At 35.0% G+C, this 21,126-nt stretch overlaps 3 protein-coding genes across 7 annotated transcripts; 2 read left to right on the plus strand and 1 right to left on the minus strand.

The window, feature by feature from the left end:
- LOC110822987 (Pyridoxal phosphate (PLP)-dependent transferases superfamily protein) lies at positions 1 to 2,344 on the plus strand. The gene has a single exon (XM_022053233.2). The coding sequence runs from the start codon at positions 89 to 91 to the stop codon at positions 2,027 to 2,029; it is 1,941 nt and encodes a 646-aa protein (XP_021908925.1). The 5' UTR covers positions 1 to 88; the 3' UTR covers positions 2,030 to 2,344.
- Positions 2,345 to 4,545: 2,201 nt separating this feature from the next.
- Positions 4,546 to 6,560, minus strand: LOC110822923 (Pentatricopeptide repeat (PPR-like) superfamily protein). The gene has a single exon (XM_022053146.2). It carries the CDS (start codon positions 6,375 to 6,377, stop codon positions 4,596 to 4,598), a length of 1,782 nt encoding a protein of 593 aa, XP_021908838.2. The 5' UTR covers positions 6,378 to 6,560; the 3' UTR covers positions 4,546 to 4,595.
- A 948-nt stretch (positions 6,561 to 7,508) lies between these two features.
- On the plus strand, positions 7,509 to 19,176 carry LOC110822975 (TCP family transcription factor). Of its 5 annotated transcripts, XM_022053210.2 has the most exons (9): positions 7,509 to 7,660; positions 7,747 to 7,840; positions 10,831 to 11,002; positions 15,302 to 15,438; positions 15,967 to 16,296; positions 16,406 to 16,569; positions 17,295 to 17,561; positions 17,658 to 17,788; positions 17,865 to 19,176. In XM_022053210.2, exon 9 carries the CDS (start codon positions 17,879 to 17,881, stop codon positions 18,977 to 18,979), a length of 1,101 nt encoding a protein of 366 aa, XP_021908902.1. In that variant the 5' UTR covers positions 7,509 to 7,660; positions 7,747 to 7,840; positions 10,831 to 11,002; positions 15,302 to 15,438; positions 15,967 to 16,296; positions 16,406 to 16,569; positions 17,295 to 17,561; positions 17,658 to 17,788; positions 17,865 to 17,878; the 3' UTR covers positions 18,980 to 19,176. The 5 variants fall into 5 exon arrangements, with proteins under 5 accessions (XP_021908902.1, XP_021908906.1, XP_021908901.1 ...); XM_022053209.2 differs by having other exon boundaries at positions 7,538 to 7,840; XM_022053212.2 differs by having other exon boundaries at positions 7,538 to 7,840; positions 15,381 to 15,438.
- The last annotated feature ends 1,950 nt before the right edge of the window (positions 19,177 to 21,126 follow it).

Below are 21,126 nucleotides of genomic sequence, written 5' to 3' on the forward strand. Positions count from 1 at the left end.
CTCCTTATAAACCATTAAACGTGGTTGAAAGAAACCAGCAAGAAAACTAAAACCAATGAGGAGATAGCAAGATTGTTGAGAGAAGAAGATGAGAAAATTGCAGTCTCCTAACCTCAAAGAACTATCCCAGGGATGCCTGCAAGGCTGCTGTAAATCATCTTCTTTCACCGTGTCACAGCCCCAGAACAAAGTCTCCAAACCCAGAACTTCTGCGGCTTGCCGCCGAGATTTTGCGGCAACAACTACCTCCTATATTTTCCCAAATACCCAGTTCGCCAACCATGAGTCTCTTCCATCTCTTCAAGAATCATTCAATGAATTCTCTAAAGCTTATCCCCAATACTCTGAGACCTCCGTCGTTGACCAAATAAGAGCTCAAGAATACTACCATCTATCATTCTCCCACCATACCTGTCTTGATTACATTGGTATCGGCCTTTTCTCCTATTCCCAGCTAGAGAAATATGACTCCTCAACGCACCAAATCGCCTCATCTTCTTCTCGCCTGCCAACCCCATCTCCTCCCAGAATATTAGACACCCCCTTCTTCGGTGTCTCATACAAGATAGGAAATTTAAAGACACAGTTACTTCATGGTGGCCAAGGATCACCTCTGGAATCTGCAATTAAAAAAAGAATCATGGATTTTCTCAATATCTCTGAAAATGATTACTGCATGGTCTTCACTGCAAACAAGACGTCAGCTTTCAAACTTCTTGCAGAGTCTTACCCCTTCCAGTCTAATCGGAAGCTTCTGACAGTGTATGATTATAAGAGTGAGGCCGTGGAAGCTATGATTAATAGCTCTGAGAAGAAAGGGGCCCAAGTAATGTCGGCAGAGTTCTCATGGCCACGGCTGAGGATTCATTCAGGAAATCTGAGAAAGATGATCGAGAGGAAAAGGAAGAAGAAGAAGAAGAAAAGGGGACTTTTTGTCTTCCCCCCTCATTCTAGAACCACAGGAGCTAGATATCCTTATCTATGGATGAGCATAGCACAGGAGAATGGCTGGCATGTCTTACTAGATGCCTGTGCATTGGGACCAAAAGACATGGATAGCTTTGGCCTCTCCCTCTATCGCCCAGACTTCCTTGTTTGCTCGTTCTACAAGGTGTTCGGGGAGAGCCCATCTGGATTTGGCTGCCTTTTTGTCAAGAAATCCACTGTTTCAGTTCTGGAAGCTTCCACAAGTTCAGGGATGGTAAATCTTGTCCCATCAAAGAATCTGCTTCAGTTAATTGATGAATCTTCTGGAACTGACACGGAACTTGACCCGGCGCCCAAATATAAATTACAAGAAGAAGAGTTAGCAATGTCATCACAGCCTGGAAAACCGGCAGAAGAGGAAATTTTTGAGACTCAAAAAGCAGAAACTACATTGAAAGGATCAGAAACTCCTGAAACTTCAGAACCAAGGAAACCTGCAGATTTGGTTGAACTGGGAAATGCCAAAAGCAAAGGAAATGGGAGCATAGAGATTGAGTGCAGAGGATTGGATCAGGTGGATTCATTGGGATTGATCGTGATTAGCAACAGAGCGAGGTGCCTAATCAATTGGTTGGTAAGTGCTTTAATGAAGCTTCAGCTTCCCAACACAGAAGGGATCCCGCTAATTAGAATATATGGTCCCAAGATTAAATTTGACAGGGGACCTGCATTGGCATTCAACGTGTTTGATTGGAAAGGAGAAAAAGTAGATCCTGTTCTTGTACAGAAGCTTGCTGATCGAAGCAACATTTCTCTTGGCTATGGTTTATTACATCATATATGGTTTGCAGATAAATATCAAGAAGAGAAGGATAAAGTCCTTGAGAAAGGAGCTAGTGAAACAAAGGGTAAATCAGGACACAAAAGGAAGGAGAAAATTGAGCCAGGAGTAACTGTAGTTACAGCTGCACTGGGATTCCTGGCCAACTTTGAAGACACCTACAGACTTTGGGCTTTTGTTGCTCAGTTTCTGGATGCAGATTTTGTGGAGAAGGAGCGCTGGAGATACACAGCTCTTAATCAAAAAACAATTGAAGTATAAATATGAAACAATTCATTTATTCTTTATGAAATTCAGAAGAAACTTCAAACGCATGGAGTCAATTAGAATCAAGATTCTGTAGATCCAAAATGTCAACCACCAGAGAAGCAGAGAAGTGCCATAATCCTGCTCGGGGCTTTGCAGTCAGTTCATAATCTTAAAATATACTCTCCACATTTATTTATGTTCTTGGATCGGCATTTCAGCAGCCAGAAAGTCTAGGCTCATTAGACTTTTTAAGGCATATGATCACACTGTCTTATAAGACTACCAATTTCCTACATAATGATGATGCTAGTTGCTCGTTTTTCACCATTAACCACTTCACACATTGATGATGCTAGTTGCTTGTTTTCTCTTTATCATCCTGCAAGCAGAATTTTCCTTGTTTTGATACTGGGTTACTATGTAAACCAACTATCAGTCTGATTAAAAGAACTGAAGAGCACCACTTATCAGTTAAAAAAGCCATCATAGTACCGGGTAACTAACTAGCAGTTGTAGACCATGAATATCATTATCTCATAAAGTACACATAAAGAAATTAACAATATATGGTAGAAAAGATATTAACATAGCATCAATATGGCCATCTCATAAATTAGCCACAAGTAAATTTCTAGGTTCCGAAGGACAAAAGAAACAATCACTTTGCAATTATGAAAAAAATGTGGGAATTTGGAATCAGGATCTATAAAAGAAAATTACTGAAAATTAACCATAAAAAATTATTTTGTAATCTAATCAAGTCAAAATTAACTTTTCCAATATGGCGCACTTTCTAAGTTTCTTGCAAATCAACAAATTACTTTTAATGAAAATATATCTAGCCCTCCACTGATAAAAGTGGAGAACAACAAAATTTTCATTGTCTCGAAAGAAGGCTACTGCGGTAACCCTACTCTCCCACTACTTCAAATAGAAGTTCTATTGGTAAAGTTCCTGATGTAGAATATGAAGATCCTAAATCAGACACATTTCAATATTAAGGTAAATTTATGTAACATTTATTTTTATGTACTACTAACTTATTTAGTTTTTCTTAGGAACTAGTTTATATAGACTTATTAATGGTGTGAGTTTATTATTTCCTATTTAGTCAGATTCTTGTTTGCTTATTCTATATTATAGGTGATTCCAATTAATTAACTAATTTTTTATCTAGTATAACTTTTAGATTGATTTCAGAATTCCTATTTTAATTGTAATGTTGGACCAATAAATGGAGTACTCTAATTGAGTTATATGATAGATTGCTCATATGATTACATACAATATTAAGTTAATAATTTGATTATTGAGATTTGAGATCTCTAATCTTGGTTATTATAATTTTTTTATGTATTGTGCTCAAGCTCTTTCTATCCCACATTAGCTTGGCTCGAAATACCCACTTCTAACAACTTGATTTTGCATTTGTTGCCAACAGTTTGAGCCCGAAGAATCATGTTATGGCTCCAAATGAGTCAGAGTCAAGAGATGATAAAATTATGTCTGTTGGTGAAGAAAGAAGAATAATCTGTGACAAGCTATGTGTATGCATGTTATGCGTTCACATTCTACTTACTATGTTCTGTTTAGTCTGGCTTACTGGGACGTGTTAGTTTGATATTGTTTAGGTAGTTACTGCCACATCTCAGTTATAGTAGTTTTATTGTGTTTATTATTACAGTTGCTATTCTCTAGACGAGATGCTCTTGATCTTAAGGAGCAGTTAATTCCTGGTATGTCCTGTAAGAAAAAGATGATCTGTAAGCAATAAAGATGGAGTGAAGAATTTTCAGAATAAGTTTCTTGAGAACATTTTTTTTAATTGGAGATTGCTGGGTTCTCTTTTATCCAGCTTATATTTCTAGTTAGAGATAGAAAACACAGAGAGAAGATCCAGGAAGTATTTCCTTGACTTCTAATAGAGCCAAAATAAGATAACTGCATAGGGACTTCACTGAGTTGTTAGACAACTGGTGCTTTTACACAAAAACATATTATTTCTATGTCCTAAGCTAACAAGAAACTTATTCATATTCATTTAGACTGCCAAAAAGAATTTGCTTCTGTTTAACATTGTCCATCCTAACTACATGCCCAGCAGGCTCAATCCACTACTAAAAAGGAAAAAAAAGGGGGTTTATCGTCAAATTTAGTTTGTCTTTCCATAAATATAATTTACATGTCATTTTCCATCAACATTGTGATTTGCATCATCGATGGCATTAAATTTGTTTTCTCCAGGAATTCATTTTGGAAAGATATATTAGCAGAAGATTGTATATTGTTAATGTTACTCTTTCTGGCCATTAGTCAAATGATTGAGTTTGTAATTTTGTCTAGATCCAAATTCAAATTATGCATCCCACAGATTGCATAAACCTTATGCACAATTCTTTAGCTCTTATAGCGGTTAAATGTGTCTCCATGGAAAATATCCTTTAAGACAGACTCACTGAGCATTAATCAACTTAGAAAGCATGATGAAAAAACTGGTAGCAAGTTGTAAAGATATCACATATAGAATGTGAACGAAGAAAATAAAAATTCATTTTAACTGAAAAAGGAAAAGGTATACTTATCTTATCAAGAATGAGTGTGTGAAATGCCCTTCAAGATAAATTTGGCTAGTGAGAATTTTTAATAGTTCATGAATCTCAGTGTTTTGAGGATGATTACTATCTCCAACTATGAACTCATGAGCCTTGCCATGCACTTCAATCGCACTTGACCCAGGTTCCTTTATAATACCCTTTTCCCTCATGGATCTCCTTATCCTTTTTACATCCGCCCAGCTGTTATTTGAGGCATATATATTGGAAAGAAGCACATAAACACCACTATCTTGAGACTCAAGCTCCCGGAGATCATGTAGAATTTCTTGGGGTAGTTCCAGATTTCCATGAGATTTGCAAGCACTAAGAATTGCTCCCCATATCCGCACATCAGGCAGCATAGGCATAATCTTTATCAGCTGTAAAGCTTCATTCAAAAGTCCAGCTTTACAGAGCAAATCAACCATGCATCCAAAATGCTCCAACTTAGGAGAAAGATTATAGAGACTTGTCATCTCATAGATATATCTACGACCCTCATCAACCAAACCTGAGTGGCAACAAGCTGTCAAAATTACAAGAAATGTTACCTCATTAGGCCTCATGCCAATCCTAGCCATTTCTTTGAAATATCTGACTGCCTCATGACCATGTCCATGCAGTGCCAAACCACCTAACAAGGAATTCCATGCAAAAACATTTTTGCTAGGCATTCCACTAAATATCTGCAATGCCATCTCTATGCATCCACATTTTGCATACATGTCAATCAAAGCAGTTCCTATATGCATATCCCGTTTGATACCCATCCGGTCAATATACTCATGAACCCATCTACCACAATCAAGAGCTCCAAGGCTTGCACAGGCTGAGAGCACACTGGTAAGTACGATCTCATCAGGTTTAACACCTGATGTCTGCATGTCGTGAAACAACTCCAGTGACTCCTTGGGACGCTTACACTGCACCAATCCACTTATCATATTCGTCCAAGAAACAATATCCTTCTCTTGAAGCTCATCAAAAATCTGCTTCGCTTCACACAACGATTGACATTTGACGTACATATCCATCAGAGCATTACTTACCTCCAAACCCGTCCCAAACACCCGCTTTAAAACCAAACCATGAATTGCCTTCCCCATATCCAAATAACTCAGCCTCCCACAAGAGCCCAGCACGGAAAGAAACGTCGCAATATTTGGCTCAACATCCATTCTCAAAAACAAAGCCACTGCGTCCTCAAACAATCCTGCTCTGACGAACCCGGACATAATTCCAGTCCAAGAGACCACATCTCTAACAGACATATCATCAAACACCTTTCTAGCACCACCAAAGTCTCCACAGACACCGTACAAATGGACAAGTGAATTTTGGATATATATATCACGCAAGAAACCCATCTTAATAACCATTCCATGAAGCTGCATACGCTCTCCCATCCCCGAAAACTTAGCACAAGATTTCAACACCGCGGGAAATGTGTACATATCAGGCACAAACCCATCCTTCAAAATCCGTCTATGAAAAAAAATAGCCACTTGGGGCCTGCCGCTAGAAGCGTATATCGAAATTAACGTATTAAACGGGAATGAACTTATGGGCCCATCGGCGTGCTTAAGAAAATCACACGCATAGTTCACAAGATTGGCAGATTTTCCGAAGAACTCGACAGCTTTGTTGACCACCGAGTCGTCGCGAAGAAAACCACCAGTCACTAACTGAGCATGGATTTGCTTAAAAGGTCTGAGACGCTGACATTTATGAAGATAGTCTCGAAGAATCCGTTTCAGCGAACGCATAGTCTTGGATCATATTGAAAAAAACCATGCCCAATTTGTAAAGATTTTCACATTTTTTAGTGAGATGTGAACCATTATTTGCATGATTTTATAGCTTCGTTATAAAGTATTACTGATTTAAGGACGATTCGCAGTTTTAGAGTCTGAATGAGTGGTTCGGGGGGTTGTATTTATAGTTTCATAATAATACTGTTTCTTGTAGTATTAACGCAAGTTTATAGCTGCTGCATGTAATATAGTATAAGTTCTCTTTTTACCATCTGAAAAAATCAAAATCAAAATCAAAATAAAAAGATTTGGAGATAGTTTATGGGTGTTTTTATTTATAAATTCACATAAATTTTAAATGTTTAAAATTAATGTAATAAGAAATTTTACTAAATATAAAAATATACTTTTTAAGTAAAAAATAATGGATTCTAAATTATACAGAACATCACACAAATTTAGAATATAGTATTTAAATTATATATATATTTTTGTATTCTTTCATGAAAATAAAGAACCTAAGTGAATCTCTATATATTATAAGATAATAAATTTATTATTGATGACCCAGATGAATCATTTTTTGTTTTATTTAAATAAATTAAAATTAGTTTTTATTTCGTAATAATTAATAAGAGATATGATAATAAATTTGTTTATAAATGATGAGATCAAATATTTTTGATAATTTTATGTAAAAACCATATAAAAATGGCATGAATTTTCTTAGTGCTTAAATTTGCAAAAGTAAAATATATTAACTTTAAAGATATATTTCAACATAAAAATAACTTTGGTGTATTTTTTTTTTTTTTAATTAATAATGTCAAATTTGAGTAAACATTTATTTTAAGTTTTACAGAAGGAGGGAACTAAACAATTTTAAACATAAACCAAGTATGTAATATAATAACTCTGCTTAGCCTTCAAATTTGGAAATTTCAAAACTATCAGTCTTTCTCAAAGACATCAAGCATTGCAATTATTTGAAACTTTTAGTTATTTAAGATTATTTAGTTACTCATTATAAACTACAATACTCCAATAGATATATATATATATATAATAATAATTATTAAATTTTTAAGAGGAGATATAATTTCTTTTTTTTTTTTATTTTTATAATTTTTTGTTATTTAAGCAATTTACTCAATTATTATTATTATTTTTGTCTAAAATTAGTAATATACAGATGAAGAAATAATTTCTTTTTTTCCTCTCGTTTTCTTGGTTTCCAAACAGGGGCTGAGAGCCAAACAATGAGGGTAAAGGCAGGCTGTTTGATCCCAAAGCGAGTAATATTTTCGCGCTTGAAAAAATGTTGGTTTCTCGCCCTGTTTTTGTACCTTTTTGTCCTTTAATTTCCTTGGTTTCCAAACAGGAGAATGAAGCGAGAAAGCCAGAGAAAAGACGGGGTTTGATCCGAGAGTGCACAGTGGCTTCTCGTCTAAAAAATCGTTGGATTCTGGCCATAGGTATAAACTTCCCTCCTACTTTGTTTCAGCCGGTCAAATTAAATTTCTCCTACTTTCTCCCTCTCTAATCCTTAATTTCTCTTTTGTTTAATGACTTAACTACTGTTTAGTTTATCCAAATAGAGCTTAAACTTGATAATCGTAATGTTCTGTTTAGATTTAAGTAGTTCTATATGTGTTCTCTGTTTGCACTAAAATCATTTTTGTTATTATTTTGAGGCTGAAGTGGAAAAGAGAGTTAAGTTCGAGTCACCTTTGGTTAAAACTCAGGGAAATTTATACTTACCGTGTTAATTATCATGTTTCTTTTTGGTAATTGAACTACAAGCTGAACTCAGCTAGATCAGAGGTAGTTATGCTGGGCCTTGTTCAAGTGCTGGTTTAGTGTTTTATATATGAAAGATGTACAAATATATTATATCTTTTCGATTCTACTTAATCCTTGCATATTTACCTATAAGCAGCTTAATGCTATATGATGGAATAATGGGAGTATGAGAATTCAGAATCGGATCATTTAGCCTGCTTATGTCTTTTATTTCTGGTTGCATATTGGCAGAGGATAGATTTAAAAGTTTTGGTGTTATAAGTTATTTCCACCCAAAAAAAAAAAGCTGTGGTGTTATAACTTGTGCGTTAAATGATAGAGAATAATATACTAATTCACAATTACTCTATGGAGCGAAGTTGTCTCCAATGATACAGTTTATAATCTTGAAGCATGAACCTTTAGGTGCAAGAGGGTGAAACTCCAGTATGATATTGGTTGTTTAATTATGTTTTTGGCAGTGGAGCTTAGAAAACACTACTAGTTTAAACTTTTAACTCTTTTGACATGTATTTAAACTTGTAATTGAATGATTAAAACATTTCCATTGCTATTTAGGTTCTCAGTTTGCTCTAATATGTGAGCTTTAGATTAGTTATTTTATTCACCTTTTTCTGCTTTCTCAAATTCCACTTCTTACATTTTTTCCTACTTCACATTAATACTGTCAAAACTGTTGATTCATGCCACGAATTGTTTTCTGTTGTTATTCTTTTTTCGAAATATTTTCTTTTTCATATGCTCCTATAGCAAGCTTTTGAGGCTCATGATGGTGTGAGTGAAGGAAAATACTCTAGTTGTTTTGGACAATTTTGTACGGAAATGGAGATGTCATTTCAATGAGGGTACTGATATTCACTTAATGCTGTTTGTCTTACACATTATTGAGCTTGGACTACTAACAATAATCATCCCGGAATATACAGAGAACTGGACTATTAATGACATCCCAAATATGGTACGTATTGTCTGGGGATCTCTGATTCAGAGAACTGTTAATTACTCAACTGGGTGGCAATAAATATAATCAAGAAATTTCACAAATGGAGAAGAAGAGTAAAAAAGAGGAAACTCATTACTGGGAATTTAGTTTCGCATGAATGACATGTACAGTATAAGATATCTCTTAAGCTTCAAATTTTGAAATGGTTAAATGTGAACTAAATGATTGTCCTTGTTCCCTATCATATCAGAAGTTTGATTCAAAACCTTTCTGTCTTTCGCATTTCAATAAGTTGAACTTTTATACATTATTTTACTTCTTGAATACATCTTTTTGATAAGAATAGAAAATACTGCTTGAATGCATGTAATTTGATGTTTAAGAAAAACTTTCCATTCACTGGTTAGTTGTGATTTTGGTCATTGCGACTCTTCTTTTCTAGTTATAATAATTTTTTTTTATCTTTCTCTTTAGGTTTAACAATTGTTACAGTCCCCTTGAGAAATATAAGATCGTTCCAGCTCAATTTGGACGTATACAGTCATTAACTCGAAGAAATTAGTGGACCTTTTTAATGCAGAAATTTGAGGCATTTCTTTTACTTTTGAAATTCAATCACGTATTCCATCATTGGTGCTCTTTTTTGCTAAGTGAATATGTATGATTTTGTTAAGACCCCTCTGTGCTAGTAGCTCAAGCCTAATGTGTGCATTTAGAAACACTTAGTTTAAGAACTGGCATTTTGCTATGAAAAAGAAGATCAGGGGCTTTTTATATACTTGGACTGTCCTACTCCAGAAATATCTAGTCTTATGTGGCTGTTAAAGTTTCAGTGCTATGAACCATCGGAGTTATTTAAGACAAAAGCCTGTCATCTCATGGGGCTTAAACATCATACTTCACAATTTTGAAGTTTTGTTTATCTTAATGTAATAAATAAATAATTCAGGTAACATTTTGAGTTTTTTTTTTTTTTCAAGCAATGGAACGGTAGAACTGTTCGCTAATTGTCCTTTTAATTATACGTTTTGTGCAAACTGATTATGTGTTTTAGACAAAGTCAGAATAAAAAAGAAATTGGTAATATCATTACGAATTATGAAAGGTAACCTATTGTATTTTTATTACACCTAGTTCCATATGCCATATTTTTGTAGGTTTCCCCTTGTATGCAAGATGTGGTGTACTAATAGTGGAGTTACTTTTACAAGGAGGAACTGCTGCTTTGTTCAACTGTATAAATTAAGTGGATATTAGTTATTGGGATGAAGCTATGGACTTGGTGTTTGCACAGACGGCACAGTGCAACATCTTTGAAAAGGGAATAGACTAAATTCGAATGGTTTCACATTATTTTAAGTGATAATAGGTTTATTCTTTAATTGTCAGGTGCAACTTTGTGCGTGGAAATCATTTACTGCTTCAAACTGTTTTTTCCTTCTGTTTAATTAGAAAGGAAGAATTTTTATGAGTCCAGATCCCAATATGCACTATGAATCTCAGATCAGGAAGCTAATTCAAGCAATTTTAGAGCTTCTCATTAAATTTTGGATTTCCTGATTCTGAATTACTCCGTTCATGAATGATTTCACATGAATGCATATACCACTCGCCCCCCAATTATGCGTTATTGGACAGGATTTTAACTACCATATGCATGGATATTTGACATTTTAAGAGACACATTTCTTTTGATCAAAATGACCTCCCATGTTTTAGGTCTAAGCAGAAGGGCCTTTCCCACCTACTAGAAGAGCAGCTGCAATTAAGTTTATAGAGCCACATGTTCCCATCGCCAACTGACAGCAAATATAGTCATGTCTCCAATTATGTTTATAGTCATATCTCCAATTTCTATGATTACAAGCTCAATCTTCAAAGTGAATACGCTGTAAGTGCTTCCCATCATTATCTTGATCGCTTGTTTATGATAATTAAGATATATAAATATCTTTCAATTTTGTTATATTTTGCATGTGGCTGATTCCTGCTATTTTGAAAACTCCATTTCTACTCTTGCGTTTGGAGTAGTGGAAGTTTGAGTCTCTTGGAAATTCAATTAACTTGTGTTTTAAGATATGATATGACCTTCTAAGGTTATAAACCTCCCGAGTCGCATTTTCCAATTACTGACCTTACTTTTGTCATAGTATCTAGAAAAGTATGTTGAGTCTCTTAAAGCTTTATTTTTCAATACAATGACACTACTTTTGGGCACTTATCCAGTCTTTACAAATTAAAATGTGATATTAGCAAACATGGCTAAAATATATAGAAGTCCAATTCCGCTTTTCATTTTGAGACCTAAATGATTTTGAAGTTTTTTTGTTCTACAGAAATTTTCAGCTGTCATGATCCTTTGCTTTTGCTCCAAGGTTTTTACTAGGAAGCTGTTTCAAACTTGTTATCTCACGGCTTTAAGTTCTTTCTCCAAAATTTTCCTGTGAGAACTAGTCTCCACTGCTTTAGCAAAACATTATTTAATAATATTTTCCCATTTCAAAGTGTATCAATGTATCTGTGCCAGTTGAAACTCAAGAGTACTCCACTTCATATAAATTTAAGAAATCAAAGGGCAGGTTTCAACTTCAGATACTAGATTATTTTATGTTTTCCAGGGAGATATTTCAAAATTTCCTGTAAACTATAAATTAGTAGCACTACAGTTCAACACCTACCCATCCATTCTCCAAAGAAAAAAAAGAAATCACTTTGGTCCTTATTTTGTCAAATAAAGCAGTTTGTTCTTAGACATAAATGAAGAAATCCTCTAAACTTAAAGAAACACTTTGCTCTTTTTTATAGAAAAAAACAAGTTCTTATTCTAACATAGTATAAGACTATAGAATGAATAAATTAATATTTATTTATATCTTAAATGCACTATGCCCGGATGGTGGTATTGGATATAGATACAAGATATGATAGGTTCTAAATTTAGGTTTGAAGGGGAGTAGACATAGTTTGTATATGACTTTTGGTTCAAAGTTCAATTGAACAACTTCTTAAGTTTGTTTTTTGGATTATAGAAGGCAGTTTAATAATATATTGTTGCTCTATTGGTTATTGATATTTTTTGGCCAAGAGGACTAGGGTAGCTAGAACAAAATACTGGGGCTTTTATTTTTAATCAAAAACTAGATAATTTTGTTTCATGGCAAGTTTGAGAAGAATGTTACGAATTCCAATTAACAGAGTTAATAAAATTACAAGTTTCAGAGAAAGATGATTGGTATATTATAATTTGCAGGGAAGAATACGTCACTTAAGACTCTTGCTCTTCACTTTGACCTCTTATTTCTTCTTTTTCTTTTTACTCTTAATTGAGCTCAATCTAAAATAAATTTTGTTAGAATAGAAACTTTTTGCTCTCTCCTTCTCGAACTTTTCTCTTGCTATCTTCAGACTCCTATTCTATTCAATTTCTTTACCAAAAGTGATCCAGGCAGCTATTTAAGTTTCATTCTCATGTAACACATTAATGCAGTTTTTCTGTTTGTTGCACACAGAACGGAACTTAAAGATAGAAAAGGAAAAAGAAACTCTAACCTACAATCACAGAGATTGTGGATTCACAATCTCTGTGATTGTTGACTGTTGATCCACAATTACAACGATTGTCGATCTACAATCATAGGGATTATCGATCTACAACTATTAAATATTGATAACACAACCCCAATTCACGATAATAAGTTTGATTAGGCACTCATGAATAGGAGAATATAGCTATAGTTTCATGCGTACGTGGTCTTAATAGTGACGGAGTGACACCCAACTAATTTAGTGTTTATCGAAATCGTATAACAGATGAATACAAAATAGGAAATTAATACTGAATAGGATGGAAACAACAACATTATAGGATTCTTAACTAAATAAAATATAATAAACCTATTAGAAGTAGTAAACTTAACCTGACAATAGCTTCAAAATAAATTAATGGCATGTTTGTTTTTTAGAATAAAGCTGGAAGGAATGCAATAGCCATTATGCATGCATCTATACTTGTTTGGTTTAGCATTGAATGCTATTAATGGAAATTGCAATTCCTTAAAGGAATCATTCATCAGGGGGAATCATAAATGGGAAATGAGGGTATTATAAAGATATGAACACAACTTTACCCCTATTTATGTAGTTGAAATTTTAAATTCTGTAAAAGTAACATCTTCTACCTAAATCAGGTTTCCTTAACATCAAACCTCAAACCCCTGTCAGATATCCACCGAACCACATAACTTCACCAAAAATTCGCTGAAAAATGGCAAGAAGTGGCCCTTTTTTTGCATGCTGTCATGAAAATGGATGCTGGTCGTGTGACCAGATGTTGATTGTGCAACCACCTTCTGGCCATGCCACCAGATGCTGGTCATACAACCAATCTGCTCTTTCTTTGCCTGAACAACCATCCTTTTGCTGCTAGCATAGAAACAATGATTTAGGGTTGTCTCTAGTTCTTTTGTTTAGGTTTAGAAAAAAAAGGTTCATTTTTGTAAATTTTTTAAATAATAAATGTGGGACATTTTGATTATTTCATGTTTATTCCATTTCCGTTCCAACTTAGTAATGCAATATCACAAAACAATAATATAAACATAAATATGCAACATTATTTTATTCTCACTGAATATTTAATTTATTCTATAATTCTTCCATTCGATAAACTAATCGTGCTGTATGTATTTTTGCTAGCATAAAAAAATCATAAATTACATAAGCATCTCTAAGTCTTAAATTCTAATTCCTTCCATTCTAAGGTCTTCCTCTGCAGCATCATTTGCTTTTCGGTTTTTTTTTTTGAAATAACAGCATAAGTTGCTCTTCTGCTTATAATAATTGAATTCTTCAGTCCATCACATAACTTAGTAATTCAATATCAACCAAATATAGGATATATGATTATTTGATACATATTCCAACTTAGTAAATTGGATCAACCAAACAACATAATGTGAACATAAGTACGTTACAACTTTATTTTGTTCTTACAAAATCTCTATTCCATTCCATATTTGTTTGATTCAACAAACCTATCATGCTGTAATATCTTTTGTGACAAGTAAAGAAGATTATAATTACATAGACATCTCAAGTCTTAATTTTTCGATCCTTCCATTCTAAGGTTTTCCTCTTCTGTGTCATTTGCTTTTCTGCTTATACTATTTAGATTCTTCAGTTCATTGCATAGCTAAGTTCTCAAAATTGCTAATTATTTAATTCTTTGTTCTGGAACTTGTGCTCTAGTTTGTGCAGAAAAATTATTGCTGTTTGTACTATAATGATTTCTTGAGGAATCCCTTGTTTATATACAACAGTACAGCCCATATTCTTTCAGATCTGTTACTGCCTTTACTTATGGCTTTAAATTTAAAGTTTGGGCTGTGAGTGCTCGTATTCCTAGTGGTTAGAAGTTTTCTATAGAAAGAGAGCAAACTGTAATGAGTGGAAACTGTCCCTTGGTCATTTTTTGACAGCATTCTAAATGTATAACAATGTTTAAATGTACATGACAATATAACCTGAAGCAGTTCTGAATTTATGCAAATTCATGTTATCTCTTTTATTCGGACTTGTAAGCTTATGAATGTTATTTTGCATATGCTTCTTTTTGTCTGGCTTTGTCAATGGGTTGAAAAGAAGGTTATTTAATTGGTCTGGCAGGGCCAATATTGTTGCCCTTCCATGCAGCATTTTTTCAGAGCTGATTCCTGTCCTGTATATAAACAGGCTAGTCTTCAAGTAGCAATATTTATATTATCTAAAAGTAAAACCAATCTAAATGTACAACCAACCCTTTCTTTTGTAGCATTTTAAGAGTGAACAACTGAATACACCTTACCGAAGTGAGGCAGTGTGCTCTTAAGATGATTGCATTTAGTCTCGAGTGAAACTTATGATGGCCTTTATCGTCCAAGCAAAAAAAGGAATGCAACCATCCAGCTGTTCGCAAAAAAGTTGGAATTTATGTACACTGCATCTCTACACGTGGCATTTGCATCCATGTGAAGCATGCATACGTTACTGGTAAAAATAGTCTGGAAGTATCTGAGTGTTTTGTTTTACACGTGTCAGAGACTTGTAATTCTCAAGTATAATTTTATTTATTATTCCCAGGTTGATAAGGGGTAATGATGTTTTAATATGGGATTATCCAATTACAATTTAATGATTCCCAGCATCCTTTCAGATTGTCCAACATTTTGACTGCAGCAACGTTCGTTGAAATCAAGGCATTAGTTTGCTTATCATTATTCTTTTAACTGAAGGTTTGCATGTGCTGCCTTAGTTCCCTGAAGAAGCAAGGCTCGTAATCGTCAGGGCCTGGTATGTATGCTTGCTTAAGCATTTAAATAAGCTTTTAATGTATGTGGCAGAGTATATGCTAATAAGCAGCATGCTCTATCAAAATTGGTCTGGCCAAAGACTGAAAAGTTTCCCTCTACCGGGCCAAAATGGGAGAATTCAGTTGCTTTAGTAAATGTGTTTTAGATGATTCACGTGGAAAAAGTACTTGGATGGTGACTTAAAAAGTAAGGGTATTTATACAAAGTACATTCAGACTTCTGTTTCATTGAAGCACTGTTAACATGATTTTACTTTTGAAGAAAAGCCTTGCGTAGAAATTCTGCCCAATTTTTGCTGCTAGAACTTTCTTTTCTTCTTTTACTGAGGCTTTGCTGCTTGAACTAAAGCTCTCATAAGATGAGCTTCTGTGATTGTGTAATTTATTCTTTGCATTGGTGAATCTATCTTGGTGCTTTGCTGGGAAGTTTTGCAAAATTGCATTATTTCTTTTGGATAATTTTTGCAGCGTTTAAATGCTAAAGATTTTTTTTTTTTCTGGACATGCAGTTTTTCTCCTGACAATTTTGACGTGATGACAAGAGCACAGATATGGAGCAAATGACTTCCTGGCAAGCAAAGACAATAAGCAACTTTACAAACAGAAGTAAAGCCATTTATTACCAGGCACCTTCTATCTTGATGGAGTAGCTTCGGAGATTTTAAGTCAAGAATGTCCAATTAGAACACCACAATGGCTTCAATCTGTGAAAATGGTTTACTAGTTAGTGGCTGGTACATCTTCTCATGTGAAGGAAGCTTGCCTGCATTCCTACAGGCTTCTAGCTTTGCATGCTAAAATGGGGAATGGTATTAGCAGTTTGAAGATTGTTGGATGTGGTAAGCATTGATTCCTTGTTTCCTCTCGTTTCCATGTCTTTTCCTTTAGGGTTTCAGAAAGATACTCTTAGTTATACGTTCCTTTTATGTTCTTTTTCCGCCCATGTAGAAGTCGGCAACGATTTTCTACCCATGCAGTGAAAGATGGGAAGCTGCTAGTACAATGTTTCTCCAAGTCTTAATGTCAATCATCTACAACATGAGAAGATGACTGAAAAATATTGTTCAGCTCAGAATCTACACTTTGTGCAACATGATTGTGTTATTTTATTGGTATGTCTATTGAGATCAAAATGGAAATCTGTGTTATTAGATCAAAGTTTGAACAGCTAAGTATATTCAGATTCTAAGAGAGGATAAGGAAGTAGGAATCTCTCACTTTGATGAATGTGTAGCCTATGAAGAAAATAAGTTACGTTAGAATTTTGAACTGTATTTGTAACATTTGAATGGTACTGTGAATTTTCTGGCACCAAACATTGTTTGTCCATTATAACAATTCAGAATAGTGAGCAGATGGAAGTAACTCAAATCTCAAAATCGTTGGCCTATACTTTTAAAGGGTTTCTTCCTCTGTTACCCTGCTCTCCTGTCTTTTCCTTCTCTCTGTCGTAAAGCTTCTCCATCATTAGCCTTTCTTTTTGAATAACCAATTCTACTTAAAATTTAGGTGAAGAGAAATCCTGTTCCTTTGAATTCATGTAGTCATGCAAGCACTTGTATTATGATCAGATGAATCGTATACTAAACAAAAGCAGAAAGTAAGTACCAGTACAATTGCTTATGTCCTTTTCTCCTGTCAGGCATTGTGAGAGTTCAAATAATTAGAGAAAATAAATCAAGCAGTAAAATGTGTATGTTGTTTCGTGATTCATTCTAGTCGTGTTTTGTATATCCTTTTTTTTTATTTTATTTTTTATTACTTTTTTTGGTTTTAGAATTTATTTTTAATAAATAAAAATCATTGTGCCTTTTTTTCCCCTGTAACTTTTTTCCAGGCAGACTTTCCCTATAATACCCCGCGCACACGGGGAAAAACAAGCAATTTGAGTGAGTGGAAAAAAAGTAGATAGTCTTTCCGTATCAACATTCACCGTGGGACCCACAACGCGCTGCCATGTGGACCCAACTCCATACAGAGTTTCATCCCAGCCGTTGATTTCTTCGCCAATTTAAATAAATAGGGTTTGCGGCTCTGGGACCCTCATTCACTTTGGTAGGGCTCGCAAAGAGGATAAGTTGTGGGGTATTTCGCCTTCCTTAGGGTTTGTTCTTCTGTTCCCTGCTCCAATCTCTCTCTCTCTCTCTCCTCCTTCTCGTAATCTCTGTTTCTCTCTGTTTAACCTAATTTATTATTACAGTTTGCGAAACGACTCGAAAGCCAGTCAACATGTTCTTCGAATATTATAATTAGGGTTCCGGAAGATTTTCTTCTCTTTCAATTTTCTGATAACTTCTGGCTTTATTATGATAAAGTCTCGTTAATCTTTTGGTGGGTTTTTTATTCTTCTGTAACGGGTTTTGCTTAATTTTATCTGGGAGTTGATCGTATCTTGAATTCTTGCTAGGTTTTTGGTTCAACATGGAGGCGAATCAAGAAGGCCGGGCGATACAGGAAATTGATGAAAACGTGATCATCAGAAGCCACAACAACGAGGAAGAAAGCAACGAACTAACAGGGTACCAGCAAGAACCAGGGATTGCTATGAAGGAAGAAGAGCTATCGGACTCAGAGCACCAAGAATTGGACGACTCCTCTCTCCCAGCCGCTCTCGTTCCGGTCATGTCGAAGTCAATTAACCGGGCCGTGGGGACCAAACGTCCGTCAAAAGACCGCCACACCAAGGTTGAGGGCCGTGGCCGTAGGATCCGAATGCCTGCGACCTGTGCCGCGAGGATCTTTCAACTGACTCGAGAGCTGGGTCACAAATCCGATGGCGAGACGATCAGGTGGCTGCTGGAGCACGCAGAGCCCGCCATTATCCAAGCTACTGGAACCGGCACCATCCCTGCAATTGCGGTTTCAGTGAACGGAACTCTGAAGATCCCAACTACTTCTCCGGCCAAGGAACAAGGCGGTGGGGAATTTGCTAGAAAGCGGAGGAAGAGAGCGGCTAACAGCGACTTCATTGATGTCAATGAGCACTGTGCTCACCCCAACTCGGTTTCTTCAGGGCTCGCACCCATCAATACCCCTGCTATGACATGTGCTGGAGTTAATGTGAATGTCAGCCCACAAGGGCTTGTCCCTTTATGGCCTATGGGCACTTTTTTGTTGCCCCCACAGTCTGGCGTTGGTGGGGCTGCCATTGCTGGGTCCAGTCAGACGCAATTGTGGGCAATCCCTGCCGCTGCTACACCCTTTTTCAATGTTGCTGCCAGACCCATAGCTAATTTCGTCTCCGCTATGCAGCCAGGTGGTGCTGGGGTTTCACTAGAAGCAGTGCATGTTGGTGCTAGCAGTGGCGCTATGGGGTCAAGTCTCGCTGCCAGTTCAAGCTCTGGTGCGACAAGTAATGGTTCTACCACCGGTGGAAGCAGTAGTAGTACTAGCGCTGCTGCTGCTAATAGTACTAGCACTACACAGATGCTTAGGGACTTTTCTTTGGAGATTTATGATAAGCGAGAGCTTCAATTCTTGGGTCGTCCTGCAAATCAGGAGACGTCTTGTTCAAAGCCCTAGATTTTGACTAGAAGGAGGATGAAGATGATGGGATATACAGTAAACAGTTAGGGTTGATGCTAGGGTTTTAGAACTTTTTTTTTTTCCTGGTTTTTTTCCTGTAATTCAAGTGAAGAAAAAGAAAACAGATACAGAACAGTTTTTCGTTTTATCTGGAAGATGATGATTATCTGTATTTTATAATTTTATAGGTTCAAGGCCTCGTGTCTTTTTTTTTTTTTTTAATTTTCTTAATTATTATTATCTTTAACTTCTCCCTCCGGTGGAAGGAGTAAAAGGGTTTGCTTTTTGTGAATATAAGGGTGGGTCCCGTTGATGACTCATGTCTGACGTGGATTCCCACGTGGAAGGCGGGTCCCATTTTGGGGATAGAAGATGGTTGGTCAAACGATAAGGAGGTGTTTTCGGGGAGGGCTGATCCGTAGACCAAGCGGAGTGGGGGCAGAATTGGGTCCCACGAGATGTTGTCACGTGAGATTGGCACGTACGTCTAGGGATGTGGACCCGGCTGTTTATTAATTTAATTAATTAATTAATTTTCTGTTTGTGATCCGTTTTGAGTGTTGCTCGTGGGTGGTCCCCATCCAAGTTTTTACGTATGCCAACACGCGTCTTTTGCTGAGTTGTTCTTATGGGGACCACTTGGTTCACTTCTTGACACGTGGTATTATCGGCCTTTTTCTTTTTTTTTTTTAATTTAAAAAAATGGAACGATGGGCCCCACTGCTGGGTACCCACCACCATTTCTTGACCTTTGAATCCTCACAAAAAAAACTTATATTCTTAGTTAATTTTAATTTTTTTAAAAAAAATAAAAAAATCTTCAATAAATATACATAAAAATAAAGGTTAATTACTGTCAAATTCTCGTTATTAGTGGTTATTCCAACACCTTAAAACAAACATTAAGCTTTTTAAATTTTATTAATTTTGATAAAAAAATTCAGTCATAAACAAGTTTATTAAGGAATTTTTTTCTGAAATTATTTAGAAATAAAGTCAATTTTATTGTTCATATGTTCCAAATCGTAATCTTGATCACACAGTTTTATAAATTATATTATATTATATTGACTTTAAAAAATGAAAGTGCTCTGTATTCGTACTCGGTACCTTTTACTTGCGCTTTTGGTAAATACCCTTTGAAGGGGATAACTTTTAGGGAGAACCCAAATGTATACACATGTGCATGCATGTATGTATGTATGTATGTATGTATGTATGTATGTATACTTATTCTCATATTAGGATTTAATAACGAGAAATGACCAAGTATATGAGACTAGATAGAAAACATCTGGTAAGAAAAATAAATTAATTTGAATAAAAATGAAAAAGTAGAACAAAATTATTAAAACCAAACAATAAAACAAAAGTTATTTTACCAACACAAATAATATTTTCCTCAAATACCCTTCACTCCTCATTATCATTCTCTCCAATCTTCCTTTTCATTTTTAACTACAATGGTTGGAGGTTGATTTTTCAAATTGATTATATAATAGGGATAGTCTGAAAATTGAAAAAGAGAAATTCAGCCCATGAATTATGATCCAAGCCTGGCCCTCTATTGAGTTTTTTTTTTTTTTTTTTTGGTAGATTCTAATTCCTAAATTCTTATTTCATGTAATTATGAAATAAAAATAAAAATTTAAAAATATAGTGGCAAAAATTATGTAAATAAATACTAAATTTTAATTTTGAAAAGATTTTATTCTGGTTATTAAGATTGTAGTACAGGGTCAGAGAGTATATGAAATTGGAAGTACAGGATTGATGATGATGTAATCTCACCAACTTAACTTTATGTCTGTAAATTAACTAACCTTGATAGCTTTGTTTAAACCAACAGTTTATACCACTACAAATATCTACATATATATATATATATATGCATACACACACACAACCATTCCCCAACTTTCGTTAATTATTTTGACAAACATTGATATATATTGTCACTGATAAAATAATAAAAATAAATTGGATGATGAATGATTTTCAAATAATTTATATTTGTGATAATATATATTTATATCGCTGTGGAATAATTCTTGTAAAATTGAAGTAGTATATGTATGTACTTGAAAAAAACAAAGCAGGAGATGTACATACATACGTAGGCAGAAAGCTAGAATACCTGAAAT

Source organism: Carica papaya, chromosome 9, assembly GCF_054855325.1.
Source record: "Carica papaya isolate Zhongbai chromosome 9, ASM5485532v1, whole genome shotgun sequence".
In the NCBI taxonomy this organism is placed as follows: domain Eukaryota; kingdom Viridiplantae; phylum Streptophyta; class Magnoliopsida; order Brassicales; family Caricaceae; genus Carica; species Carica papaya.